The sequence below is a fragment of the Setaria italica genome, chromosome I (genome assembly GCF_000263155.2).
Source record: "Setaria italica strain Yugu1 chromosome I, Setaria_italica_v2.0, whole genome shotgun sequence".
Lineage (NCBI taxonomy): Eukaryota > Viridiplantae > Streptophyta > Magnoliopsida > Poales > Poaceae > Setaria > Setaria italica.
The window spans coordinates 41,007,721-41,028,997 of NC_028450.1; the positions used below are offsets into that span (position 1 = coordinate 41,007,721).

General features: G+C 45.7%; 4 protein-coding genes across 5 annotated transcripts; all 4 read right to left on the reverse strand.

Moving 5' to 3' along the window:
- Positions 1–126: 126 nt before the first annotated feature.
- Positions 127–4,361, reverse strand: LOC101785566 (diphthine--ammonia ligase). Of its 2 annotated transcripts, none has more exons than XM_004954254.4 (12): positions 4,190–4,361; positions 4,015–4,086; positions 3,816–3,895; positions 3,519–3,744; positions 3,386–3,418; positions 3,193–3,275; positions 2,799–2,871; positions 2,241–2,568; positions 1,781–2,112; positions 1,199–1,518; positions 773–1,109; positions 127–700 (listed from the first exon to the last, which is right to left on the reverse strand). In XM_004954254.4, the coding sequence occupies exons 1-12, from the start codon at positions 4,265–4,267 to the stop codon at positions 458–460; spliced, it is 2,205 nt and encodes a 734-aa protein (XP_004954311.1). In that variant the 5' UTR covers positions 4,268–4,361; the 3' UTR covers positions 127–457. The 2 variants fall into 2 exon arrangements, with proteins under 2 accessions (XP_004954311.1, XP_012698533.1); XM_012843079.2 differs by having other exon boundaries at positions 3,816–3,902; positions 4,190–4,343.
- A 355-nt stretch (positions 4,362–4,716) lies between these two features.
- On the reverse strand, positions 4,717–8,674 carry LOC101783558 (casein kinase I). Its single transcript, XM_004954253.4, has 14 exons — positions 8,168–8,674; positions 8,019–8,059; positions 7,730–7,799; positions 7,465–7,613; positions 7,271–7,366; positions 6,803–6,873; positions 6,572–6,633; positions 6,435–6,498; positions 6,247–6,331; positions 6,036–6,162; positions 5,878–5,951; positions 5,735–5,795; positions 5,550–5,650; positions 4,717–5,440 (listed from the first exon to the last, which is right to left on the reverse strand). Exons 1-14 carry the CDS (start codon positions 8,241–8,243, stop codon positions 5,114–5,116), a joined length of 1,404 nt encoding a protein of 467 aa, XP_004954310.1. The 5' UTR covers positions 8,244–8,674; the 3' UTR covers positions 4,717–5,113.
- Positions 8,675–11,597: 2,923 nt separating this feature from the next.
- LOC101786765 (ABC transporter I family member 19) lies at positions 11,598–15,005 on the reverse strand. The gene is made up of 6 exons (XM_004954257.2): positions 14,701–15,005; positions 13,744–13,904; positions 13,382–13,433; positions 12,895–13,031; positions 12,189–12,275; positions 11,598–12,088 (listed from the first exon to the last, which is right to left on the reverse strand). Exons 1-6 carry the CDS (start codon positions 14,858–14,860, stop codon positions 11,801–11,803), a joined length of 885 nt encoding a protein of 294 aa, XP_004954314.1. The 5' UTR covers positions 14,861–15,005; the 3' UTR covers positions 11,598–11,800.
- Positions 15,006–15,378: 373 nt separating this feature from the next.
- On the reverse strand, positions 15,379–19,974 carry LOC101752623 (kinesin-like protein KIN-10A). Its single transcript, XM_004954258.4, has 6 exons — positions 19,095–19,974; positions 18,203–18,358; positions 18,013–18,120; positions 17,770–17,880; positions 16,247–17,686; positions 15,379–15,933 (listed from the first exon to the last, which is right to left on the reverse strand). Exons 1-6 carry the CDS (start codon positions 19,758–19,760, stop codon positions 15,676–15,678), a joined length of 2,739 nt encoding a protein of 912 aa, XP_004954315.1. The 5' UTR covers positions 19,761–19,974; the 3' UTR covers positions 15,379–15,675.
- Between the last annotated feature and the right edge of the window lie 1,303 nt (positions 19,975–21,277).

A 21,277-nucleotide genomic window follows, 5' to 3' on the forward strand; every position in this document is an offset into this window, starting at 1 on the left:
CTTATGTGCAACTTCTTCAGGATTCTGGAATATTTGCTCTTTTCCCTGGATATCAATAGACGTGCTTGCATGATTAGGGAAGCTACGCGGCTTTCGTTTCACTAACAGCAATCTGTCCCATCCAGATAGCAAAAATGTCAACAAATAGGCAGAACACAGAGACACGTTACTGACTGAAACTGTGTAGACAGACCAATGTGATTACAAGCTTCACTACGGGCTAATCAGGCCGAATATATAGGTTACAGAAACAGAAACAAAGATACAGTATAGTATCGTATGATAATCATGGTATATTTTTCAACGATCACCAGCACAGAAAGCTACTGCTCCAACCCTAAAGCAGCTGATTAACTGTCACCCATCTGGCAATTGATAGGCCGCCGGCTCTTTTGGCAGTTTGGCAGAAATTCTAACATGTACACACCTCCAAAGGAAAGCTGCATTCCATCAAGCATCACGGCGAACAATTCAGATGCGTGTGCAGGCTAGGTTTGGAAGCCAACAGCTCGCATGTTATTATATCGTTCGTACAAGCAGAGCAACCAGATCCTGATACTGGCACAATGTTGTAGAAAGGAGATTCATCAGTTCTTGAGGAACTGTTGTCTTCTGCAAGCTCTGCGAAGGCCTCTGAAAATGCACGGGACATTGCATCTGCTGCCACTGAGTTATCTACCGAATAGTAGAACCGCAACATCTGCATATTTCAATCCAGAAATGCTGGTTAGGATATGAATGTAGCTGCAACGTAGTTATGCAACAAACATACCGTTGTGCTGTCCCAGGAAAAATTGTTGTCTGCCAGGATCTTTGTGATCTGGAAAGCACAAAATCTAGCCATAGCTTTCAAATTTTCCTCAGTGTAGTATAGCTGTCCAGCTGTAGAACATATCTTTGTCGCAATATCGGTTGTGACTGAGACCACAGCAGAACAAATTCTCCCACCAATTGTGTGGATCTGGCAACACGAGTCATGCAAGTCAGAGTATTGCGCACTCCATGCTTGGCTTGGTGCTGACTGCGTCATTCCAGTCTCCGTCTCTTCGGTTGCAACTCCGTCGTCATTGGTGGGGACATATAAAATAGGTTTTATCTCCACACGTGCTCTAGAAAATGTGAAAAAAAAGCATCTTATTAAGTTAATAACATAACTTTATTCCATGTTTCAAATATATAGAATTGAAGAGATGCATACCCTTTCGGAAGATCTGGTGCAAATACATATAGAACAGTGGGATATGATCCAGTTTTTGAGCAATCCAAACGAGTAATATAAGAACTCTGCAATGTCTGTTCGACTTCTTCCTTCTCATCAGATGTCAACTGTGCAGAGCAGTACACCAGAAAGTGTATTGCTGAGGAATAGATAGAGCAACTAAAGGCATTAGCCACAGCTTCACTATTTTGTAGTGCTAATTCAAGTTCAGCTGTTGGACCATCAGGACAGAGCTTCATCGTAGGAGGGTCAAGCCCCAGCTGACCAGCCATATACAGAATCTCTCCATAAAGCGTTGCCTAAAACAAAGTACATCAAATATTACGTTATAGACTTAACATCTGCACTAGAAGAACAAAAACTCTCTAGAGGATTTCAAAGTTTGGTTCTCATGCAACTACTCTACAGTCTACAATCAACACCTTATATTGTGAAAATGACCATCCCCAAGAGAAAGGACTGATATTGCAGTTTAGAGGGTGTATTTTATTTGTAAAATGTTTGACGAGCTTAGAACTTATAACATGAACTCATGGCATTGTCAATAAGGGTATCTTGTACCTGGCTATAAGGTCCAATGCAACTAGGAGCCCAGCATGAGATGCTTTGCACATGTAGGACTCTCTTTTTCAGCTCATTTGAAACTAGAACTTCCACGTATGCTTTACCTAACCCAACCTGAACCAATGGCAATTCAATTGTACTGCGTGAAGGAACACCAAGGTAGCATTTCTTTTCTGTAATAAAGCTGACATAAACTTCATTTGCCAATCCAAATTCCTTCATGTTTGAAATGTAGAGGTGAACATATAAAACATTCACCCAACCTAACCCTTCTTCCTTGAGCTGATTATCAATTCTGTTCAAGACTGCTATGAGGTCTGCCTTCAGGCCTATTGATGCAACAGAACATTAAATGAATGTTTATCAAAGAAAACAATAGAATGTAATGAGGTATTCCTGTCAGGTGAGTAAAGAACAGATCAATGTCAACGGAATAACCTAGGATGAGACTATGCACCTTCCGAAGCTCTAGAGCGATCCTGAATCCAACAGCCAATGGAACGCAAATTCTTCCCTGTCTTTGAGATGCACAGGTCTATATCGGTGTAAGCATCAACACCTGGACTTAAGGTCTGTTTTTCTTCCATATCAGTGTGCGTGATAACTTCATCAACCTCATAAACACAACTAGAAATCTCTTGAGTAACAGAACCATCCCCAATTCTATCAGATGAATCTGGCTTGTGCTGAAGATGGAACACTCGTGGATGAAGAATTCCAACAGAAGCAATGGAGTCAGCAGAGTGAAGTATCACCTCATAGTCGTCGAGAATAATTCTTGCATTCTGTAAATAAATGCATGTTAGGGAAATTTGACATTGATTGAAGATAATAAGAAATCCCCATGACTTCCAGTATTGAAAACTTGTATAAATGCACATTTTTTTGTGAGAAAGTTAGAGGATAGACAGTAGTAACAAGCCATGCCATCTGATGCAATGGTTAGTCTACTGCTCAGCATTCTAAAATAAGTGGCATCAGGGTTTCAGTTGCCTCCTCAAAGGTTCAAACTTACACGAAAGAGAGGGCAGTCAAGAGTTAGTGTTTCATATTCGCCACCTTCACCACAGACATTGATTCCGTAACTCCTAATAGGGATAAGAAAACAGAGATTAAAAACTGTGTACAGACAAGAAATAGATTCCGGTATTTACTAGATAAGGGTATAGTACCAAAACTGCAATCTATGTAGTATTTGTCATTTTATACCTAGAAACTACTCGGTCATTGATCAGTGCACACTAGAGGAAGCTAATACCTAAGCTCAACAAGACATAAGTTCAGCTCGGCTCAAGAAAACGCACATGAGTTCCAATAAAGGGAGAAACAACTATTTTAGCATGAATCCTCGTAAGTGGGGAACAAAGATTGATACACATATGTTAGGTGCTGGGCAGTGAGAAACATACTCATTCATTCGAAGCAGATGACACTTAAGTTCAGCCAGTTCTTTACCTAAGTGAGAAGAAGGTTTCAGCCCCAGTGCAGCAACCTACAAAGCTCAAGAAATCAGCCCCTCATTGTAAATGTGTTATCCCAAAATTACAGGCACTTGATTGCAACAAAAGTTAATGTATACATACAAATAAATACATTGCGTACCTTTACAGTTATTGCCACGATGCCCCTTCTTATCTGTAAGCATTAAAGACCAGAACAACAGTTACAATGTGAGTGAACATTCTTTTTGAGCTAGTTCAGACAGCTATAAAAACAAACAGGGTCTCCATGGTACCATTTCCTCTAGGAGCAAAGTCTGATCCTGCTTCCATAAATACGCCAGAGACACCAGGCCCAACCTCGAGCAAACACTCTCAACCCGGAGCCTCTGGTAATCTGATGCAATGGCACCCGACGACACCGCGTTGATTGATGGAATCTGCCGTTTAACCTCACTCAGCAGAGCAAACATATCTTCCACTTCATCTCCAGCCGTAACATTATATTTGAGTCCCTGATCCCTGCAGACCACAATAGTTGAATTGATGAAACCGCATCATTCTGAGAAGAGGGGCCTGCAGAGATAGCTTGCCTTGTGGATCCACTAATGCGCCTCCGGAAGAGGGGCAAGCCCATGCATTTCGCGTAGCTCACGACAATCTGGTGCCCAACCTGAAGCCTCCACGATCACAACAATAAGCAAGGCCATCAGCAAGTATAAAAATTAACAATATCAGGAACTAATGGCCAAATTACAGTGTCAACTGCTAGTGAGGGACACAAGTGCATACGGTTTGGTACATGTAGCTATCGAGCTCATCGACGGCGTCGTCGAGGGGGATAAGATTAGCCAAAGCAACAACCTGCGAGCAACAGCAAAGTTGAACAAGGTCTCATCCCATTTTATGAGACGAATGAAGCGAGGGGAGGATTGGTTTGCGGGTGGGTGAAGCTGCGTAGCCTTGCCTTGTGGCCGTAGTCGAGGCATCGCATCATGGCGAAGCAGCTGTCCTTGCCGCCGCTCACCAGGGCCACCACCTCCATCGCCGCCGCCGGTTAGGACCTCTCCCTCTCTAGGGTTAAGTGAGACTCGCCAAGTTCTCTTCCCCGGTCGGCGGCTGCCGAGATGGGTTCCTGTCCTGCTGCTCTGTGCGGCTACCGATGCGTGCTTGAGGGCTTCATGGGCTTGGCAGGCCTTACATGCTTATACGTCCACGGCCCACTATCTCTAGCCTATGGGCCAGGTTGGCAGGCAATTTTGTGGTAGTCGCTGGAGCTTGGTGACGCCGGCGGCGAAAGAACGGCTGCAGCGGCGATGGATCAACGGGTAACTGGGTTTGGAGAAAGACTCAGAGAGGAGAAGCGAGGAAGAAGGAACAGGCGGCGACCGACATGTCATGACACGTCACGCGGGACCCCCAAGTTATGCTTGTACGCTGATCAGTTCTTGTAGCCAGTAAAGGACTACCGACATGTCATGGCACTGGAACATGTAACAAAGAGATCAGTTTATACAGGAAGTCCCTTCTTATCAACTTCTGTTGAATATGAGAAAATTCAGAGTTCAACAGGAAATGCACGAGCACTTGTCTCGGGAGGAAAAGTCGCCAAGTCCAGCAAAAGGGTGAAGAAACATAAATATGTGAATCTTGACCACCCCTAAATTAATCATCACAAGGCTAGGACTTGGCCCTAACGCAACAGCAACGCACACACATTAACAACAAATTATTGCTATCTATGAAGCAATGATACAACAGGCCGGGGCACTACGAAATTATGGGATGCCCCAGGGGAACTGTTGACAAATATGAGGTGATATCCTGTCATTTACAGAGTCGCAAACAGCATTCTTCCCATTCTGCCTCTCAGATGCCGCTTTCTTTCCCACTATTTCCTTTTACCGCCACCAAGGGACAGAAGCTCCAGGCTGCGGTGGAGCGGCTCATCACGGGAGCCTCTCGCAACTGCTGCCCGTGAAAGGGAGGTGGCCCTCGACTCGCCTGGTGATGGATTAACTCTCTGGGTGCTAGATGGACGACTGCCACTGTTGCTAGAGAACAACCTGCTTGTCCGGTTATATGGCTGCTCACTTGGTTCCACAGATGTGCCTGGCCTGCTGCTTGATGCAATAGCTCTCCGGGATGCGCTGCCTGTACGCGAGGATGTACGAGGTCTCTCCACAGTCCTTTCCCCAGACCGGTCTGTACTATGCATCTGAGAAAAATTGGGCCAATCATGGTTAAAGTTCATGATACATGTGAGAATAGTAAATGGTACCTGAAGTTCATAGAACATGCATGAGCAATAGGGAAGTTTAACTTACGATTTCCTTCAATGACATAGATACAGTCTCGCGTGGCCGCTGTGCATAATTGTCACTCTGATTCACAGAACCAGATGGATTCCTCCTACCGGACGCTTCGCCTGCTCGAAAGGGTGCAGACATATTCAGATATGTGGTTTGTATTGTAGCTTTGCTACACAACTTGCAAGAGCAGAAGCACAAACCTGGGGTCTTCTCAATCTTTTCCACAGAAGGTCCAGCAGCTCCACCAGTTCTTTCACTTGCCTGAACAATGACAAACAGATGGAGTAAGTCCAACAAACTATCCGCAATGTGTATCAAACAGAAACAAGAGACGATTGCATACCCTCATCCGTGGGTTGGAGCCTATCTGGGGATACTTCAAAATGGTCCAGTCAAACACATAATCAAACTGGTATCCTGCATTAGTGAGACCATTAGATATAGAAAATGACCAAAGAAGGAGCAAGAGCACAAGGGAAAAGATTATTTCAAAAACCATACCCTCCCGAATAAAGAGATCGCGGAATAGTCTCTTCAGGTAAGAATAATCAGGCTTGTCTTCAAACCGCAACGAACGACAGTAGTGAAAGTAGGAGATAAACTCAGATGGATACGATTTGCAGAGTACCTAACCCATAGCAAACAATATATGAATGCATGTTTAAGGTAGTTCACATAAATAACGAATCAACATGAGTAATCTATGTTCTACCTCCACCGGAGTAAGCATCTTTTTCTCACTGATTTTGTCATATTTCTGCTTCTTGGTTCCTGCTTTTAGCCCCTGCCATGGTAGGCTGTTCAAAGGGCAAAAGATCAATGATACACGAATTATTCACACAAATATGAGCAAGGAACCATTACAACAGCCTGATGAAAAGTTGGATAACACAAACTAACCTGCCCCTAAGGAAGTACATAAGGACATAACCAAGAGATTCTAAATCATCTCTCCTGCTTTGCTCTGCATCCAAGTAAAATCTAAGGTCAGGCACAATCCAACTCAAGCAATCAGCCAAATGATGTCAGAAACTCACCAACACCAAGGTGGGTATTGACACTTGCATATCGTGCAGTTCCAGTGAGGTTCTTGTTCTCTCTGCATATTAAAATGAGCATCAGATCATCATAGCACTACATGAACAGTGTATTGCCATCATTAAAACTGCACACGTAACTTCATTCTTTATTGCTGGAAAATACAGGGAACATATCCATATGCAGTATCGAAATGTATTTAGCAATTCAGATAAGTGGGATTCACCAACCTGTAAGGGATATGCTTGTGAGTCTGAAGGTCCCTATATTTCTTTGCAAGCCCATAGTCTATAATATACACCTGCCAAAAAAAACCAGTTAAGTTCACAAATAATTGAATCAAGAGATCTCTATTCCCAAAAAAAAAATCATCAAATTGAAGATGTTGCCAGCTATAGAGCTAAGGGACTATAACAAAAAGAACAAGATAATGATAACATTGCATATTGTAACCAAACAAATCACATTAAGCACTAGTTAAACTGCCCAACCTATGTTTCACCATTTTAACATTTTTTGGGGCCTTCTCGATAAAAAATAGGTGCATTATGAAGAACTAATGCCATTCTAGCACCACAATCACGAAGACCCCAATACTACAGCACAAGCAAAGCATTCAAGAGGCAAAATGCATATAAAAACATATGTTTGGTGCATCAAGTTGAACAGCTAGAGTTAAGTGCAGATAAGGATCAAACCTGATTGGCTTTCCTGCCAAGCCCCATAAGGAAATTATCAGGCTTTATATCACGGTGAAGAAATCCCTTTTGATGCATGTACTCAACCCGATTAATCTGAAACATTAATATGGAAGGTATTAACACCAGCAATTCGCAGAGGAAAACGGAGAGGGCAATCGCACAGTTCGAAAACGAAGGGATTCTGCACTCACCATTTGATCAGCAAGCATGAGCACAGTCTTCAGCGAGAACTTTCTACTGCAATAGTTGAACAAGTCCTCAAGGCTAGGCCCAAGAAGATCGATCACCATCACATTATACTCCCCCTCAACACCAAACCACTTCAAGTGCGGAATGCCAGCTGTATCAAAGGGGGAACAAAAAGGTCAATACAACTCACTGCTGTGCTAGCAGCTAACCACAAAGTACCATTCCATAATTCTAACTGGATGTATAGGCTCTATGGCATTAACTTACTTCCTCCTTGGAGAAGCATGTAGAGCTTAGACTCGTAATGAAGCTGCGGGTGCTTTGTCTTCACATTTTCCTGTGAAATAAAAGCAACACCGATGGCAAACATTTCCACCAACCCAAACAGAAAAAAGTATTGACAAATGGTACCAATGGACCATTTGACACAGACATTCCATTTCACTACATTTCGCATTATGTGTGATCTTATCATGAACTAGACCAGCATAGCAAATTTTATCAAACTGCGTTTTAAGGAAAAAAAATTGCATCCAAATCAGAGAGAATCCAATACCAGCTTGACGGCGACCTCCTCTCCAGTCTGCACATTCACAGCTGCAAGCAAGAACAGCAGCAAAGTTAGCATATTTCTCCCTAAAAACACAACAAAGACATGGAGGGTTTCTGAAGAATATGTAAAGAGGAGATAAGTAAAGAACTCACCGAGGAAGAGCTCCCCGAACGATCCACTCCCGATCTTCTTGCCGAGCTTGAACTTGCCCCCGACCACATGATCCATCTCGTCCCGAGACGAATCGAGAAGCCTCCCTCCCCCCTAGTCCGACGAGATCCGAACGCGCCGAGGCGGGGCGGCACCGGGCGGGGCCGAATCGAATCTGGATTCCGGGCGGCCGGGGCTCAGCGGCACCAGATCCAGTCAGCGCAGCGAGAAATCCGGGCGGCGCCAACCTCCAATCGAACAAGAACGAATACGAACGAATCTAAATCGAGCCGAACGGGGCGAACAAATCAACAGCTGGGTCGCGGATCCGGAGAAACAGATACAAAAACGACTCCTTTCTCCAAGCGAAATTCCTGGCGCTCCCCGCGAATTCGCCGGGAGGGGAAGAGGGAGGGGAAGCGGCGGACAGGGGAAGGAGGAGGAAGGGGAGGGGCGAGGGGAAGAAGACGAGGACGGAGGAGGAGGAGGAGGAGACCTGGAAGGGAAAAAGAAGGGGGCGGGGGGAGGGGATGATGATGATTAGTAAATAGACACCATCCGGTTAAACAAAGTGATTAACAGGGTGGGAGCAGGTTCGCGCGAGCAATTGGACAGGTGCGCCCATCTTTCGCTTGTTCTGCTGCTCTTTTCTTTTCCCGGCGCTTTATTGTTTTTTTGGTTGTGCCCGCACTCATTGAGCCGGCCTATTTTGTTTCTTTCTTTCTTTCGTGCAGCTAGCTCGCTAGTAGCATGGAAAAAAACATTTTCCCTTCGCTTTTGTGTTGCTTCAAGAATGAGGAAAGAAAAAAAAACTTAGCTACACCTTTCTGCTAAACTAAACTTACAGGTTATATGTTCTCTATTATGGGCATTCTCTTCTTGACTTTCTTCTAAACTTACTAGTAACGGAAACATGTTCCATACTTACTAGAACAATCATTAAGCTTTGTGACTAATGTTGCTTACAAAGAGATAAAGCTAACTCATCCATCATAAAAAAAAAGAATGTTAAATTCCACCAATTTAGCAAGTGAGAACACTGGTTTTGAAATTCAACCTCAATGCTTGACTCAAGTTCGTGTAATTGACCGTGTCGTCAAAAGAATCTCCATTTAAATGGCAACTCCGCCATTCCTTAAACACAACTTGTCTATCTTATTTGAAGTTTTACCCAATATCTATTATATTATTGTACTCCTTTTCGTTTATATGTGATGTTGATTAGCTCAAATTTGAGTTGACATGTGTCATATAATTAAATACGAACATGAGTAGGGAGTACTAGCCATGTTAAAGAGACGATCCTTAAAAAGTTGAGGTCCATGCTGCTGAACAACCAAAATCAGTCAAACCAACCGTGGGCATATTTCCATTTCTCACAAGACAACGAAAATGCTGTCCATCTCGTGCCATCGTCTACTTTCCAAAATGTGTCGCCCACCACTCGTGTCCAATCCTCCCCTACCTTTACCAACGAATCGAGGCTTGGTCGAGCAAGCAAGCCCTGCACCTTTGCATGCATCATCCCATTTAGAATTTCATTATGCACTTTCTTTTTTTCTCAAAAAGAATACTGTGTCATCCTCGTGGACGCGTACAAGTGTATAACAATACGCAGAGCCTGTTTCTTTTTGCGACATAATAATTCACAAAAAAAAATATATGCATGAATCGCGCCACAAAGCTGTTTGTAGCAAGTAGAGATGCTCAACATATTTCCTCTTTCTGCGAGGAGAGAAAAAAAACGGGGTACGTTCCGGTACAATTCGTGCACGGATATTTGCACCATTTTCGTGTGGTCTGGGCCCCGGCTACAGCTAGGCAATCACTGCAGTACCCGTCCTAGATTAAAGAAACAAGATAAAATGACGTGGCCGTTTTCTTTTTCTGAAAACGAAAGTGCAGGCACTGCAAGTGGTGGCAGTATCCTTTTTTTCCAGCCTTTCTTTTATACCGGGGCAAAACCGCAATCTCGTGGTGGGCCCATCTGGCAGGTGGGCCCGGATGGTTAGGTAGCGGCCGACACGTTCTGCCGTCTGCGGCCTCCGCTCCTCTCCTCTCCCCCGCCGCTCCGCCGCACGCGCGGCACGGGATGAATATCCGAGCGGCTGGGAAATCTCAGCCGTCGATCTGGACCATCCGACCGATGGTATCGAGTGCGCGTACGGACGCCGAGCCGGTTTGGTTCGCTGTTCCCGGGCAGGGTCTGGGCCGCCAGGCCGGCCAAGCTGATGGGCTCGTGGGCTCTGTAACGGACGGCGCAGGGCACGGCAGGACGGGACGGCAGAGCTGACCGTTGACGGGACGTGGCGTGGCCGGTAATAAAAAGGTCGCGGCATCCGGCAGGTAAGCCTGCATGGCCGCGGCGGCGCACCACGGCGCACGGCAACGGTGGTAGCTTCCACGCAAAACCCCTTCTCCCCTCTCGTTGCTGCCCTCTTGGATGCATTTTTTTACAAGCCAAATCAAATCGAAAGCGTTTTCCTCGTGACACTTCGACCAAGAAGAGAAGTAATCAAAGAACTTACTAATCCACTCGTGCGTAGTAGACGGAGTCGTCTCGATCTGGTCCGAGCCGACAGCCGAGGGTAACACGATTTCGTCAGCATCGCTGATCGGGCAAAGAGGAATGACATTGCTACAACGTCCTGGATAGAAAGCCAACACGTTGCTTTTTGAGGAAAAAAAACCCGCATTAGATTATGAGGTTATTACAGTTGTTCCCCAAGTGTCATCCTAAATAGAAACAGTCGGCAGAGCACAGCACTGATTCCGGCCATCGCTGTACAGGCCGGTGATCGATCGATCACTAGTGAAGTCAAATGATAGCTTGCACAGGACGCATGCACACACAGATGCTACTCTACTCAGATCATATGGGCAGCGGGTCGACATGGACGGCAGTACGGCCATATCGACAGAGACAACGCCTGCACGTTGACGTGTTCCCCGTGTAATCATGCGGGACGCGAGTCATTACAGATAAGATTAGCAAAGGGATAAACAAAGCCGCAGGGCGAGCTGCCAAGCGGTGGGGGTGCCACGACCAGACAACCAGCTGCAAGCAGCCCGGGGCTCACGCGGCATCATCCCGGCCCAGCACATGCAGTGATGCAGGCAGCAGCCACAACAGGCAAAGAACGAAAGGCAGGCATAAAAGGGGTGGTGGGTTTAGCAGCTGCTAGGCAAAGTTGACCAAGTAACAATGCAGGATTGGATTAGTTGGAGATTTTATGCACCCAGCAGAGCTGTACAGTATGTGGATTGCATTTCATATACTTACAAAGTGGCTGCATCAGGATACAGTACGTACAGGTACACGTTACTTTCCCGTGATAAACGGGGGAAACTTTTTTGAATATACCAGGCTTCCTTTGAGAACGACAGGGACCGAAGATCTGTTAAGAATCAAAGATTATGAGAAGCAGTGCATTGATGAACGTGGTGAGCATATATTGCTGGTTGCTGCTCCTCGTCAACATAGGAGCAAGCTAACTTTATTCTACAGATACGTTGCTGCATACAAGGAAGCGAAGCAGGTAAGATGACAAATATGTTTCTCAAAAGAATAAGATTACAAATATAACAATTATATGACTAAATGGCACAAAAGTAAGTGCAGGGTTGCCGAATCATCAGCGGTAGTATGCCATGTGGCGAGATGAGCGGAAAGGAGAACTATCAAACGGCGAGGAGCGCCTGGGCTGGGTCTCTGTACGTGGGGGATCCTTCTTTGGGAGTTTGGTCTCCGATCGGAGCCATGACTCAACGACTGACAGCAAGTTTTCGGCACTCTTCAGCTCTTCAATGTCCGAGTATTTCGCTGATTTTCTCAATTCGCCTTCCTGGATGTATGCGATGTCGGTAGCCCATGTCTCCAGCCCATCGAATATATGGGTGGCGTACACAATGGTGGCTTCTCTCTGTGATGAACATTTCATCATATGCAACGGGAAAGGTTTGACAAACAAGAAACAACAGTTTTTTATTTTTTTAAAAAGCTATAACAGATTAAATATGTACCTGTTCACACTCTTCCTTAAAGAAGTCAAGAAGATCCATTCTGGTCACAACATCCAGATCAACGGTGATCTCATCAAGTAAAAGCACCTGCAATGGTTTCAGATATCTTAATGCCATGGCAAACTCAGGTATATAGTAACCATAAGTTGACTATTAGGGTACCTCTCGCCCACTAATGAGCACAGAATCATAAATGAGATAGTAGTATGCAATACCCAACATGAGAACTGCCTGCCCTCCGTATAATCACAAAGCGTATCAAGTTCATGTACAGAATGCAGACATACAGACAAGTTTGGGGAACTTCCCTTATACTACTAAAGATGTCCCATACAGATAAAGGTGGGGGGATATTCTGTCTTCCAAGCAAAAGAATATGTACTTTTTGAAAAATGATCAGAAATCCGGAATAATCAAGGCAAGACAGCTACCTATTTTTCTTTGGCATGGACAACATAGCTATCAAATCAGGTTCACTTAGCAGTTTCCCAGTGTGTATGAGTATTCAGGAAAAATAAAAATAAATAACAAGTACAATGTTGTCAGAGGTCACCAGAAAGATTTATGCTTCATTATTCCCCTTGAAATAATAATTCCTTCAATACGGTTCTTATCCCACCACATCAAGGTGGATTCAGCATAAACTTAAAAGTGTCATGCTGCCTAAACAACAAAATCCACAATAAGTTGGGAACAAAAACATCACCTTGTATGGATGAAGAAGACCCATGCAGATTTGCACCCTGCGGCGCTGTCCATCTGAAACTTTATGCATGCGCCATTGCAGATCAATGTCTAGCAGATCAACCAGCTTCTCTCGCCTAACAGGATCAACCCCGTCAACTGCTCATATTTCAGGGTAGAGAACAAATGGAATGTTTACATGTACTCTCACCGGCATGATACGCTAAAAGATTTTCTACTAGCAGTAATGCTGATTTTAATGCCTATCTTGTAGCTTAAGGCATTACTAATCTAGGTACGATTAAACAAAAAATGTGGAAGCAGCATTTATTTAAACAAAAATCCATGCCAGCAGGAAGCTATCTAGAAGAGATGATTGAAGCAATCAGGGGTTTCAATTCAAGGACAAAGGAGTATGTGAGAGACGTGATCTCTTCTATCAATAAGAACCCCAAGCATGGGATATGTTCAAAACTTCAAATGATGAGCATAACAGTGTGATAGAATACCTCCAAAAATCATGTGCTCAGCTGAGAAATCGCCTTGTAGTGGAACATCGCCCTGAGAAAGTTGTTTGCATGTGAGACACAGAGAATCTGCGCTAAGAAATCATGCACTTAAACAACAGGATCTGTGAATGTGCAGACCATAGGTTACTGTGCATTTGCATTACCAAACTCCACAAACAACAGAAATTGCATATGCCAATTTTTGATTGCTAGTGCATAAACAGGGATCTTCTAAGGATTTTAAATGGTAAATGATCTATGAGGCAAAATCTCATTTGCGAGGAAAAATGTATCTACGCAAATATTGCTGGATCGAACAGTGTAGCTAATTTCTAAAGCAAGTAAATAGTGAGGGAACTTACAGCTGAACCAATAGTCTGGCTCCAAGAGCCCCCCAAGTACGAAAGTTCACCATTGCACACCAGCTGTGTATCATGAAAAGCTGAACCATTGAGAACACGAACCACATCCCTTCCTCCAACCATATGCTTTCCCGCAAGAATCTTCAAGAGTGTAGTCTTGCCTGAGTATTGGCATAAGTGCATGCATAAGCTTCTGCACACAGAATTTACTCAGCAAAGCTGAGAACCATATCTCACTACGAAGCACTACATTAAGGCTATGGACCATATGCACTCATCGCACAGGATTTATCTGAAATGGATAAGAAATTCCTTCCTGGTAGACACCAACCTTGGAAATGGACAAATTCTTGAGATGGTAATGGAAATTCCAATTTAAAGTTGTACCACACCTTCCGATCTCCAAGAGAAAGAAAGGCAGAAGGTACATACACATGTTTGCAATGCACAAAACTGAAAACAATGGGGGAGTAGCACAAAGTGGTTCACAAAAAACAGCAGTAGTTGGTGCTACATTCAATTAGCTTAATTGCATCTGCTACATCATTGAGCTTCTACTGCACAAGCATAACATTGCTTCAAAGCTACACTACCAGACTATGTAATTCCGTAATTTTAGGGATAACACTATGACTGAACAACACTATTTCCTCATTAGAGGGACCATTGGGTGTGAAAAGCTAGGCAGATAGTCCCCATCATAAACAACCACCAAATCACACACCTATAGTCGCAGGGTACCATTAAAAATATGGGGCATTGGAAACTACTTTTTCTCACAACAAGACATCCTAAGTCCCAAACATAATCCCACCTCGTCCCCTAAACCTACATACATAATTGCCCCCTTTCTTTTACTAGACCATAGGCAACATTCGATGGCCAATCAATCAATCCAAATACACTCCTAAAATCAGACGAACCGCCGCTAAGAGCAGGGATTAGGGTCAGGTATACCTGATCCATTTGCACCGACGAGGAGACAGCGGGAGCCAGGGGCGATGCGGAGGTTGAATCGCGCGAAGAGCGGCGACTGCCCGTCGTAGCCGAACTGCAGGGCGCTGACCTCGATGCCGCTCCGCCTCCACCCTTCGTCTCCGTTCCCTTCGCCGGTCATCTCTCCCCCGCCGCGCCGCCGATTGGTGATCTGAACAAACCCTCTCCCTCTCTCCGTCGCTCGCTCGAAGCCTCGAACTCGATCGATCTCTCCTCCTCGCTTTCATTTTTAGGGTGGCTTTGGGAGTTGGTGGGAAACGTTTGGTCACGGCTGGCTCTCTGGCTCTCTGCTCGCCGCGTCACCTGATTTGTGCGTGTGGAGCGTTCAACACAGCCCACCCACGACACCTGCTGCTGGGCTTGGGCTTCCCCATTTCTTCCAAGATCCACTTCGCAGTTTTTAGGCCCAAGCTTGTTTCCTTGATGATTAAAAAAAAAACGCCAGACCAGACATGATCATCTCGTCTCGTCTCCTTTCTGTCACCGATGAACTAGAGGAGTCACCAAATATACAAAATACAATTAAAGTGGCATTCAGTAACTCAAATTATGAACAAAAGGTATTCAAAATTCAACTCATCAGTCAATATACAATCGTTAGCTATGCAATGGGCTTATCAGAAGTTCAGACAAGCGACAAGGCAAAACAGGCATGAATAAATTGATCTATTCAAACGAATCACGCTGGCCACGGATGTATGGCCACAGGTCCAACGACGCCCAGCGTTCCGGAACAGCTCTGCAAGCTGCTCCTCCTGCCGGTCATGCAAGAATAACATGATTACATCACGGGTGGACAGTTCCGGCTGCGAAACCAGACTAGTAATCTAATCTTACAGAAACTAAGCGACCGATCATACATAGACGATACACCAACCAGGTCGCCGCGAGCGACGGGTAACAAATGTGACCAGCTTTCTACTACTCTACCGGAGCTCAAGCTCTCAGCTCCCGGATGTAGTTAGGGCTCATCTGGTTGGCGGCTTTGGGCGACAACATGCCGGCGAGGTGTGCGTCCTTTACGACCGAGTTCAGCTTGCTTTCCAGCGGGCTGAACGGCATGTGATCCACCGTCGGCTTCTTGGCTGCCCGCAGGCAGGCCAGGTAGCTGTTTGGCTGGTTGTTCCAGTGAGGCAACTTGCTAATCTGCACCGAAGCTTCCTTCTCCCTTGACACCGGTCCACCAGAAGGATCCTGCAGAAATCAGAGATCCCCCAAATGTATGCCATTGTTAGTGCTTTTTCTCTTGATATATAGGTGCAATTTTTGCCATCATCAATGGTTTCTTGATCAATGACACAGAATAAAAGTTCAGACCAATGACAACTTTTATTTAAAAACGCCAGCATGAGGTTCATTTTCCCATGCCATGTTTCAAGAAGAATCATTACACAGTTTCTGTTTTCCAAGATAGAAAATTGTGGTAGATGAATGCCATTGCGATGAGAAATAGGTAGCATAGAACACTTGGATGAAAGCACGACATGGACAGAGCTGAATGACGTACCCCGAGGAGGAGGAAAGTGAACTGCTGCTGCTGTTTGCTGCCTGCTTCTTCAAAGTGAGCCTCTATGAGCTTCCTCAATTCTGAAAGGCACGAGTTCGGCAGTAACTTTAGCCCTTTGATCAGATTTCCGGACTCCCACTTGATGTATACTTCCAACAGGCCATCCTGCTCCTTCTGTCCTGCAACACTGTTCTCCTTGTTCTGATCACTTTCTTGCACCGTACTGCATAATTTTAGCTGCTCTGACAATGGTTCATCCACAACTTGGCATACAATTGGTGAAAGCTGTGAAGATACTGGGCTGTCAGTTACTTTGACGTCGCACATAGGGGTGTCCATGGTTCCCCATGCTGATGGCTCCTTGTTTTCATCTCCAAAAACTTGCTTTGCCGGTGACTTCTTCACATCTCCAAAAACTTTCTTTGCTGGTGACTTGTTCTGATCTCCAAACACTTCCTTTGCTGGTGACTGAACCTTTGGTTTCTTAGCTAGTTCCCGATGGTTCCCGCAGAGCCTGAATATGTTCTCAATCCGATGCTTCCTTGTTGCAGGATCATCTGGGTCAGCCAGCGCATCTTGTGTTATGTCAACCTTGAAGCTCTCCTCTACAACCTCCTTGCACACCTCCTCTTCAAGACCATTTCCCCCTTCTGCATCCTCATCATCTCCCTCCTCGAATACAGTGCTTAGGACAACCTTTTCCGGATACCCAGATAGCCTAACATCATCTTCTTGGACCACAGCACCGGTGCAAACACCTGCTGTCGCTGTGTGATTCCATATGTGGCCCTGGTGGCGAGTATCCTCCTTTATTACCTTGACATCTTGTGGCTGATCTCCCATATCTAACTCCATAGACATGACCATTGACATTGATTGATCAAACCCTGCAGGCATCTCTGAAAGCCTTGCCAACAATCTACTTCCAATGAGATCCTGCTGCACTGGCTGACAAGCATCTGTCTTTTCACGCTCAACCTCCTGTAGTCGCTGTTTTAGTGCAGCAAGCTCTTCCTGCTGCCTAAGCATCTTCTCTTCCATCTTCATTAGTTCACTCCTCAATGCCTGGGTCTTCTCCGTCTCCTCCTTAGCAGCTTTTTCCTGCCCTTCCATCAGCTTGAGCTTTGCTTTCAGTTGTGATAGCTCCTCTTCCTTCAGCCTTAGCACATTCTGGGCCTCATTGCGCTCTTTCTCCCTCAATCTGTTCTCCTTTTGAAGCTTGTAAATGAACTGATTCATCGCAACAATTCTTGAATTAAGCATTGCTGATGACTCTTCGGAGCTCATTTTCTCCCTAGGTGTTGCGGCATGAGCAGAACGGATAATACATTTGGCCTTAGCACCATACTCCAACGTAGAAACTGTCTTGTGCAGTTCCTTTGGATCAGGACTAGCGCACAGAATCATCAGGATTTTTGATTTATCATCCTCAAATGAATCCTGAAATGCCATGAAGGAAAGGCTTAGGTCATTGTTAGAAAGGACAGGCTGTATCAATAAATGTAATTTTTTTACGAGTGTACCTGTAGTAGCATCGTGAGCTTGCTGTCTCTGAAGGGAACATGGGAATCACCATTAGCAATGGACTCAACCACTCGCTTTAAAGCAGTGTTTCCTTGATTAATTTTTGCTGTCTGTGGAAAAGTAACGATGTTATAGATCACATGTCTAATCCAAACAAGTAATATACGGGTTTTTCTTTTAACACAGTGCATCAAGTATGCAATGGGAACACATAGACCTACAGAAATACAAAACTCACACACCTGAATTTTGGCTTCAAACCCGGTCTGTCCTGCAGCCTCGATGTTCTCAGATCCAGCCATGTCTACAAGCATTAACCTTCCTCCAACAGAAGGGATGTCCAGGATAATCTAGAAAAGCAAAGTGTAGCTTGTAAATAGCTTGGTGCGAAAAAAAAGTGTTCAAAGTGCTGGCGGCTCTGAATGCACTAACCATGCAGTGGCTCCGCGAACTTCTCTCGTTACAAAGCGTGCTTTTGACAGTTCGACGCTTCTCCACCTTGGCAACTTCTCTCGATATCTTCCCAGCTTCATTTCCACATATGTATGTAGCATTCTTGGCTTTCTTCCCCATAACTTCAAGCCTCGCCTGCAGATAGAGAATTGTGAAACTTCAACAATACACTAAAAATTGCACCAACTCACATATATATATTTACAGTGACAAAGAACAAATAAATGCCAACACATTGGTCTCGTATTTTGAATTGTAACTAATGAGCACTTGATAACAATACCAGGGTGACACCACCTACAAGTCCCTAGAAAACATTACAATTTTAGTGCATAATAACAATTTGTATTCAGTGGTTACAGTTCTGCAGTACTTATTTCAGGTTAGAAAGTGCGACATCACACTTAGAAATCACAAATGGCCAATTATCAAGCTTTGAATTAATCATCTAAGGAGACACACCAAACTGATAAGCAATTCACCACACAAAACTGTCATTTTAACACACGCGAACACAAGGCATATCAACAGAGAAGGCCAGTTATCTCCTACTGTGTCATTTAAAGGTTTTCTTTGTTCATTAATGTTATGAATTATTAATCCATGGGATTTGCCTACTACATCCCATGGAAACACTACAATATGGTATACAGTACAGTAATAAAATAATTTAGTTTATCATAATTACAATTCACAGTACTTGTTTCAGCTTAGATTCACCATCTCATACTCAAATCACAATTACCTATTCTAGAGCAAGTTTCTAAAGAAAGTGCAACTATTTTTAGCACTGTCATACGAATTCACATTTGCAACCACATAATCAGCAGATAAAATCATGGCATGTGTGAAAAAATTCAGAGAAAATCACCTTGGGGGCGTTTCCTCGAGCATTCGCACCGCTTCCTACAAGTAGATCGTAGATCTCCTCGTTGTAGATCTCAAGCACTGCGACCTGCACGAAGAGCCCGGCCCCAAACCCGGCATCATCCTCGCTGCCACCGCCGGAACCATCGCCGTCACCCCCTCTTCCTCCTCCTCCTCCCTCGAGGATGTCCCTGAGCGCGCGGTACACGATCCCGGGCTGCTTGGCGCACCCGAACATGGTGTGGCTCTTCCCGGAGCCCGTGGGCCCGTAGACCATGACGGTGCACTTGGCCCCGACCCGGACGCCCTCGATCCGGGAGCGCACGAAGCGGCGGTAGAATCCCTCGAGGTCCTCCTCCTCGGAGACGGAGACGCCGTCGAGGGTGAAGTCGCGGCACCCTCCCGCGTCGCCGCGCACGCGCACGGCCGTGCCGCCGCCCGCGATCTCCAGCGCCGACGCGCCGCCCGAGGCGAGGTTCCGGATGCGGCCGATCACCTCGACCGGGTGCTCCGTGGCGGCGCCGCCGCCGCCGTGGTGGGCGTTCTTCGGGGTGGCGGCGGGGAAGTGGAGGCGGTGCTTGGAGGTCGGCGTCCTGAGGGGCGTCGCCAGGCCGCCCCCCTGCGGCGTCGGCGTCAGCCCCGGCCGGGGAGAGGGTGTGGGCGGCGCCATCGGTGGGGGGGATCGGCCGGTTAGGGTTTCGGGAGGTGAGATTTGGGGGGGTCGGGCTGGTGGATCCGGAGACGAACGAGTTCAAGGTTCGCGGAAATCCGTGGAGAAGAAAGGGAGATGGGGCGAGAGGTGTGGAGTGGAGGGCGGAGGAGAAGGGGAAGGGATTTGAAATCGGAAGTAGCCGTTGGGAGCTGTAACGGCAGCCTGGTTGTTTTGTTTCGAAGCAGGAGGAGAGGGAGGGGAAAAGGGGATAGGGCCGCGGCGGTGATGGAGACGGAGCTCCCGTCTAGTGCGAAGCGGTGGGGATCACGAGATCTGCGGTGCAAGCGGTCGTTCTATAATTGCGACGCGGATCAAGGAGTGATTAGCGTTTTGATGCTGCATTTCGCAATGTATCCGATCCATCTATCTGTAATCTGAAATCAATTTCAGCTGGCTTGCTGTTTTTATTTCTCTGCTTGGAAAGTCAGGTTTAAACATCCATGATGACTAACTGGAGTCCTTAATTATCGAATCCCTTTGTGGGTGCACGATGATCTTGTTACCAGCTCAATAGTAACTTTTTAGTGTGCCAACAGTTAAAATTTAAATTTAGCCATGAAATAAAAGGAAAAATGCCATTCTTTTGCCAGGTGTCAATTGCCGCCAATCAACCGGACGTCACGGGAGATCGATCGATCCCCCCGCCGCACTCTGCGGTCACGTGGGCTGGCCCAACAGGCCCTATATACAACACAATAGGCCCTATTCGATTTAACGCCCAATGTACAGCCCAAAAAACCTTTTTTTTCCTTGGCTGAACCAGCGAATCTCTCTCTCGTTTTCCTTTTTCCGTAAGCAGTGAAGTTAGGATGCAAATTATATATATATTTTGGGTTATTGGGTTCATCCCAAAAATTGATGAAATGGTATTTTGCGTAAATAATCTAGGAGGGGAAATAAACTAGAGTGTCATGCCATTATAATTAATCAGCTGATCCAGAAAATACTATTGAATACCCACTTGCATCCTTAAGTGAAGTCCACAAATGCACCTAGCTAGGCATAATCAGAGCGTAAGCCATCATCATAAGACATCAAGAGACACTACTACACCACGACATGCCATCATGACGCACCAACCTTTCCAGAGAGAAACGGCGCCTGCCTAGTGCCTGCACACATCCCCTGAAGCCAGGGCACGCCACAGATGCGATTAACTAAGCCGAGAGACACCTCATCACCAGTTGTTTACTGCATAATCCCAGCTAAACAGGGGCGGCCACTGAAAGCTTTAGGTCCCTCACTGTGCTGCGGATCAAGCCGCGGCCTGGGCGCTGCAAAGCTTGGTCCCAGCCTCAGCTGCCCTGCCTGCTTATCATGGAGGGAGGAGGGGAGGGGCCTCGCTTTGGGAAGGCATGGTCACATGAGCTGAGCTGAGGTGAGCATCAGCCATTCAGCCAGCCCCCCAGGGGACCTGTCGCCATGCGCTGGGCCCGTGCGCGCACCTGTCGCTGATCTTATTTATTTATATCTCG

Excerpts from the sequence above, each read along its gene's own strand:
- LOC101783558 (XM_004954253.4), bottom strand. The coding sequence starts at position 8,243 with ATGGATCATGTGGTCGGGGGCAAGTTCAAGCTCGGCAAGAAGATCGGG. Across the intron at positions 7,367-7,464 it reads TCATGCTTGCTGATCAAATG|ATTAATCGGGTTGAGTACAT; the intron begins GTGAGTGCAGAA and ends TTAATGTTTCAG. Across the intron at positions 5,796-5,877 it reads GCTCCAACCCACGGATGAGG|GCAAGTGAAAGAACTGGTGG; the intron begins GTATGCAATCGT and ends GTCATTGTTCAG.
- LOC101786765 (XM_004954257.2), bottom strand. The coding sequence starts at position 14,860 with ATGACCGGCGAAGGGAACGGAGACGAAGGGTGGAGGCGGAGCGGCATC. Across the intron at positions 13,434-13,743 it reads GCCAGACTATTGGTTCAGCT|GGCGATGTTCCACTACAAGG; the intron begins GTAAGTTCCCTC and ends CAACTTTCTCAG. Across the intron at positions 12,089-12,188 it reads TTAAGGAAGAGTGTGAACAG|AGAGAAGCCACCATTGTGTA; the intron begins GTACATATTTAA and ends TGTTCATCACAG.
- LOC101785566 (XM_004954254.4), bottom strand. The coding sequence starts at position 4,267 with ATGGAGGTGGTGGCCCTGGTGAGCGGCGGCAAGGACAGCTGCTTCGCC. Across the intron at positions 3,896-4,014 it reads ATAGCTACATGTACCAAACC|GTTGGGCACCAGATTGTCGT; the intron begins GTATGCACTTGT and ends TGGAGGCTTCAG. Across the intron at positions 2,569-2,798 it reads TTGACTGCCCTCTCTTTCGT|AATGCAAGAATTATTCTCGA; the intron begins GTAAGTTTGAAC and ends ATTTATTTACAG.
- LOC101752623 (XM_004954258.4), bottom strand. The coding sequence starts at position 19,760 with ATGGCGCCGCCCACACCCTCTCCCCGGCCGGGGCTGACGCCGACGCCG. Across the intron at positions 18,359-19,094 it reads CTCGAGGAAACGCCCCCAAG|GCGAGGCTTGAAGTTATGGG; the intron begins GTGATTTTCTCT and ends CTCTATCTGCAG. Across the intron at positions 17,881-18,012 it reads GGTTTGAAGCCAAAATTCAG|ACAGCAAAAATTAATCAAGG; the intron begins GTGTGTGAGTTT and ends ACTTTTCCACAG.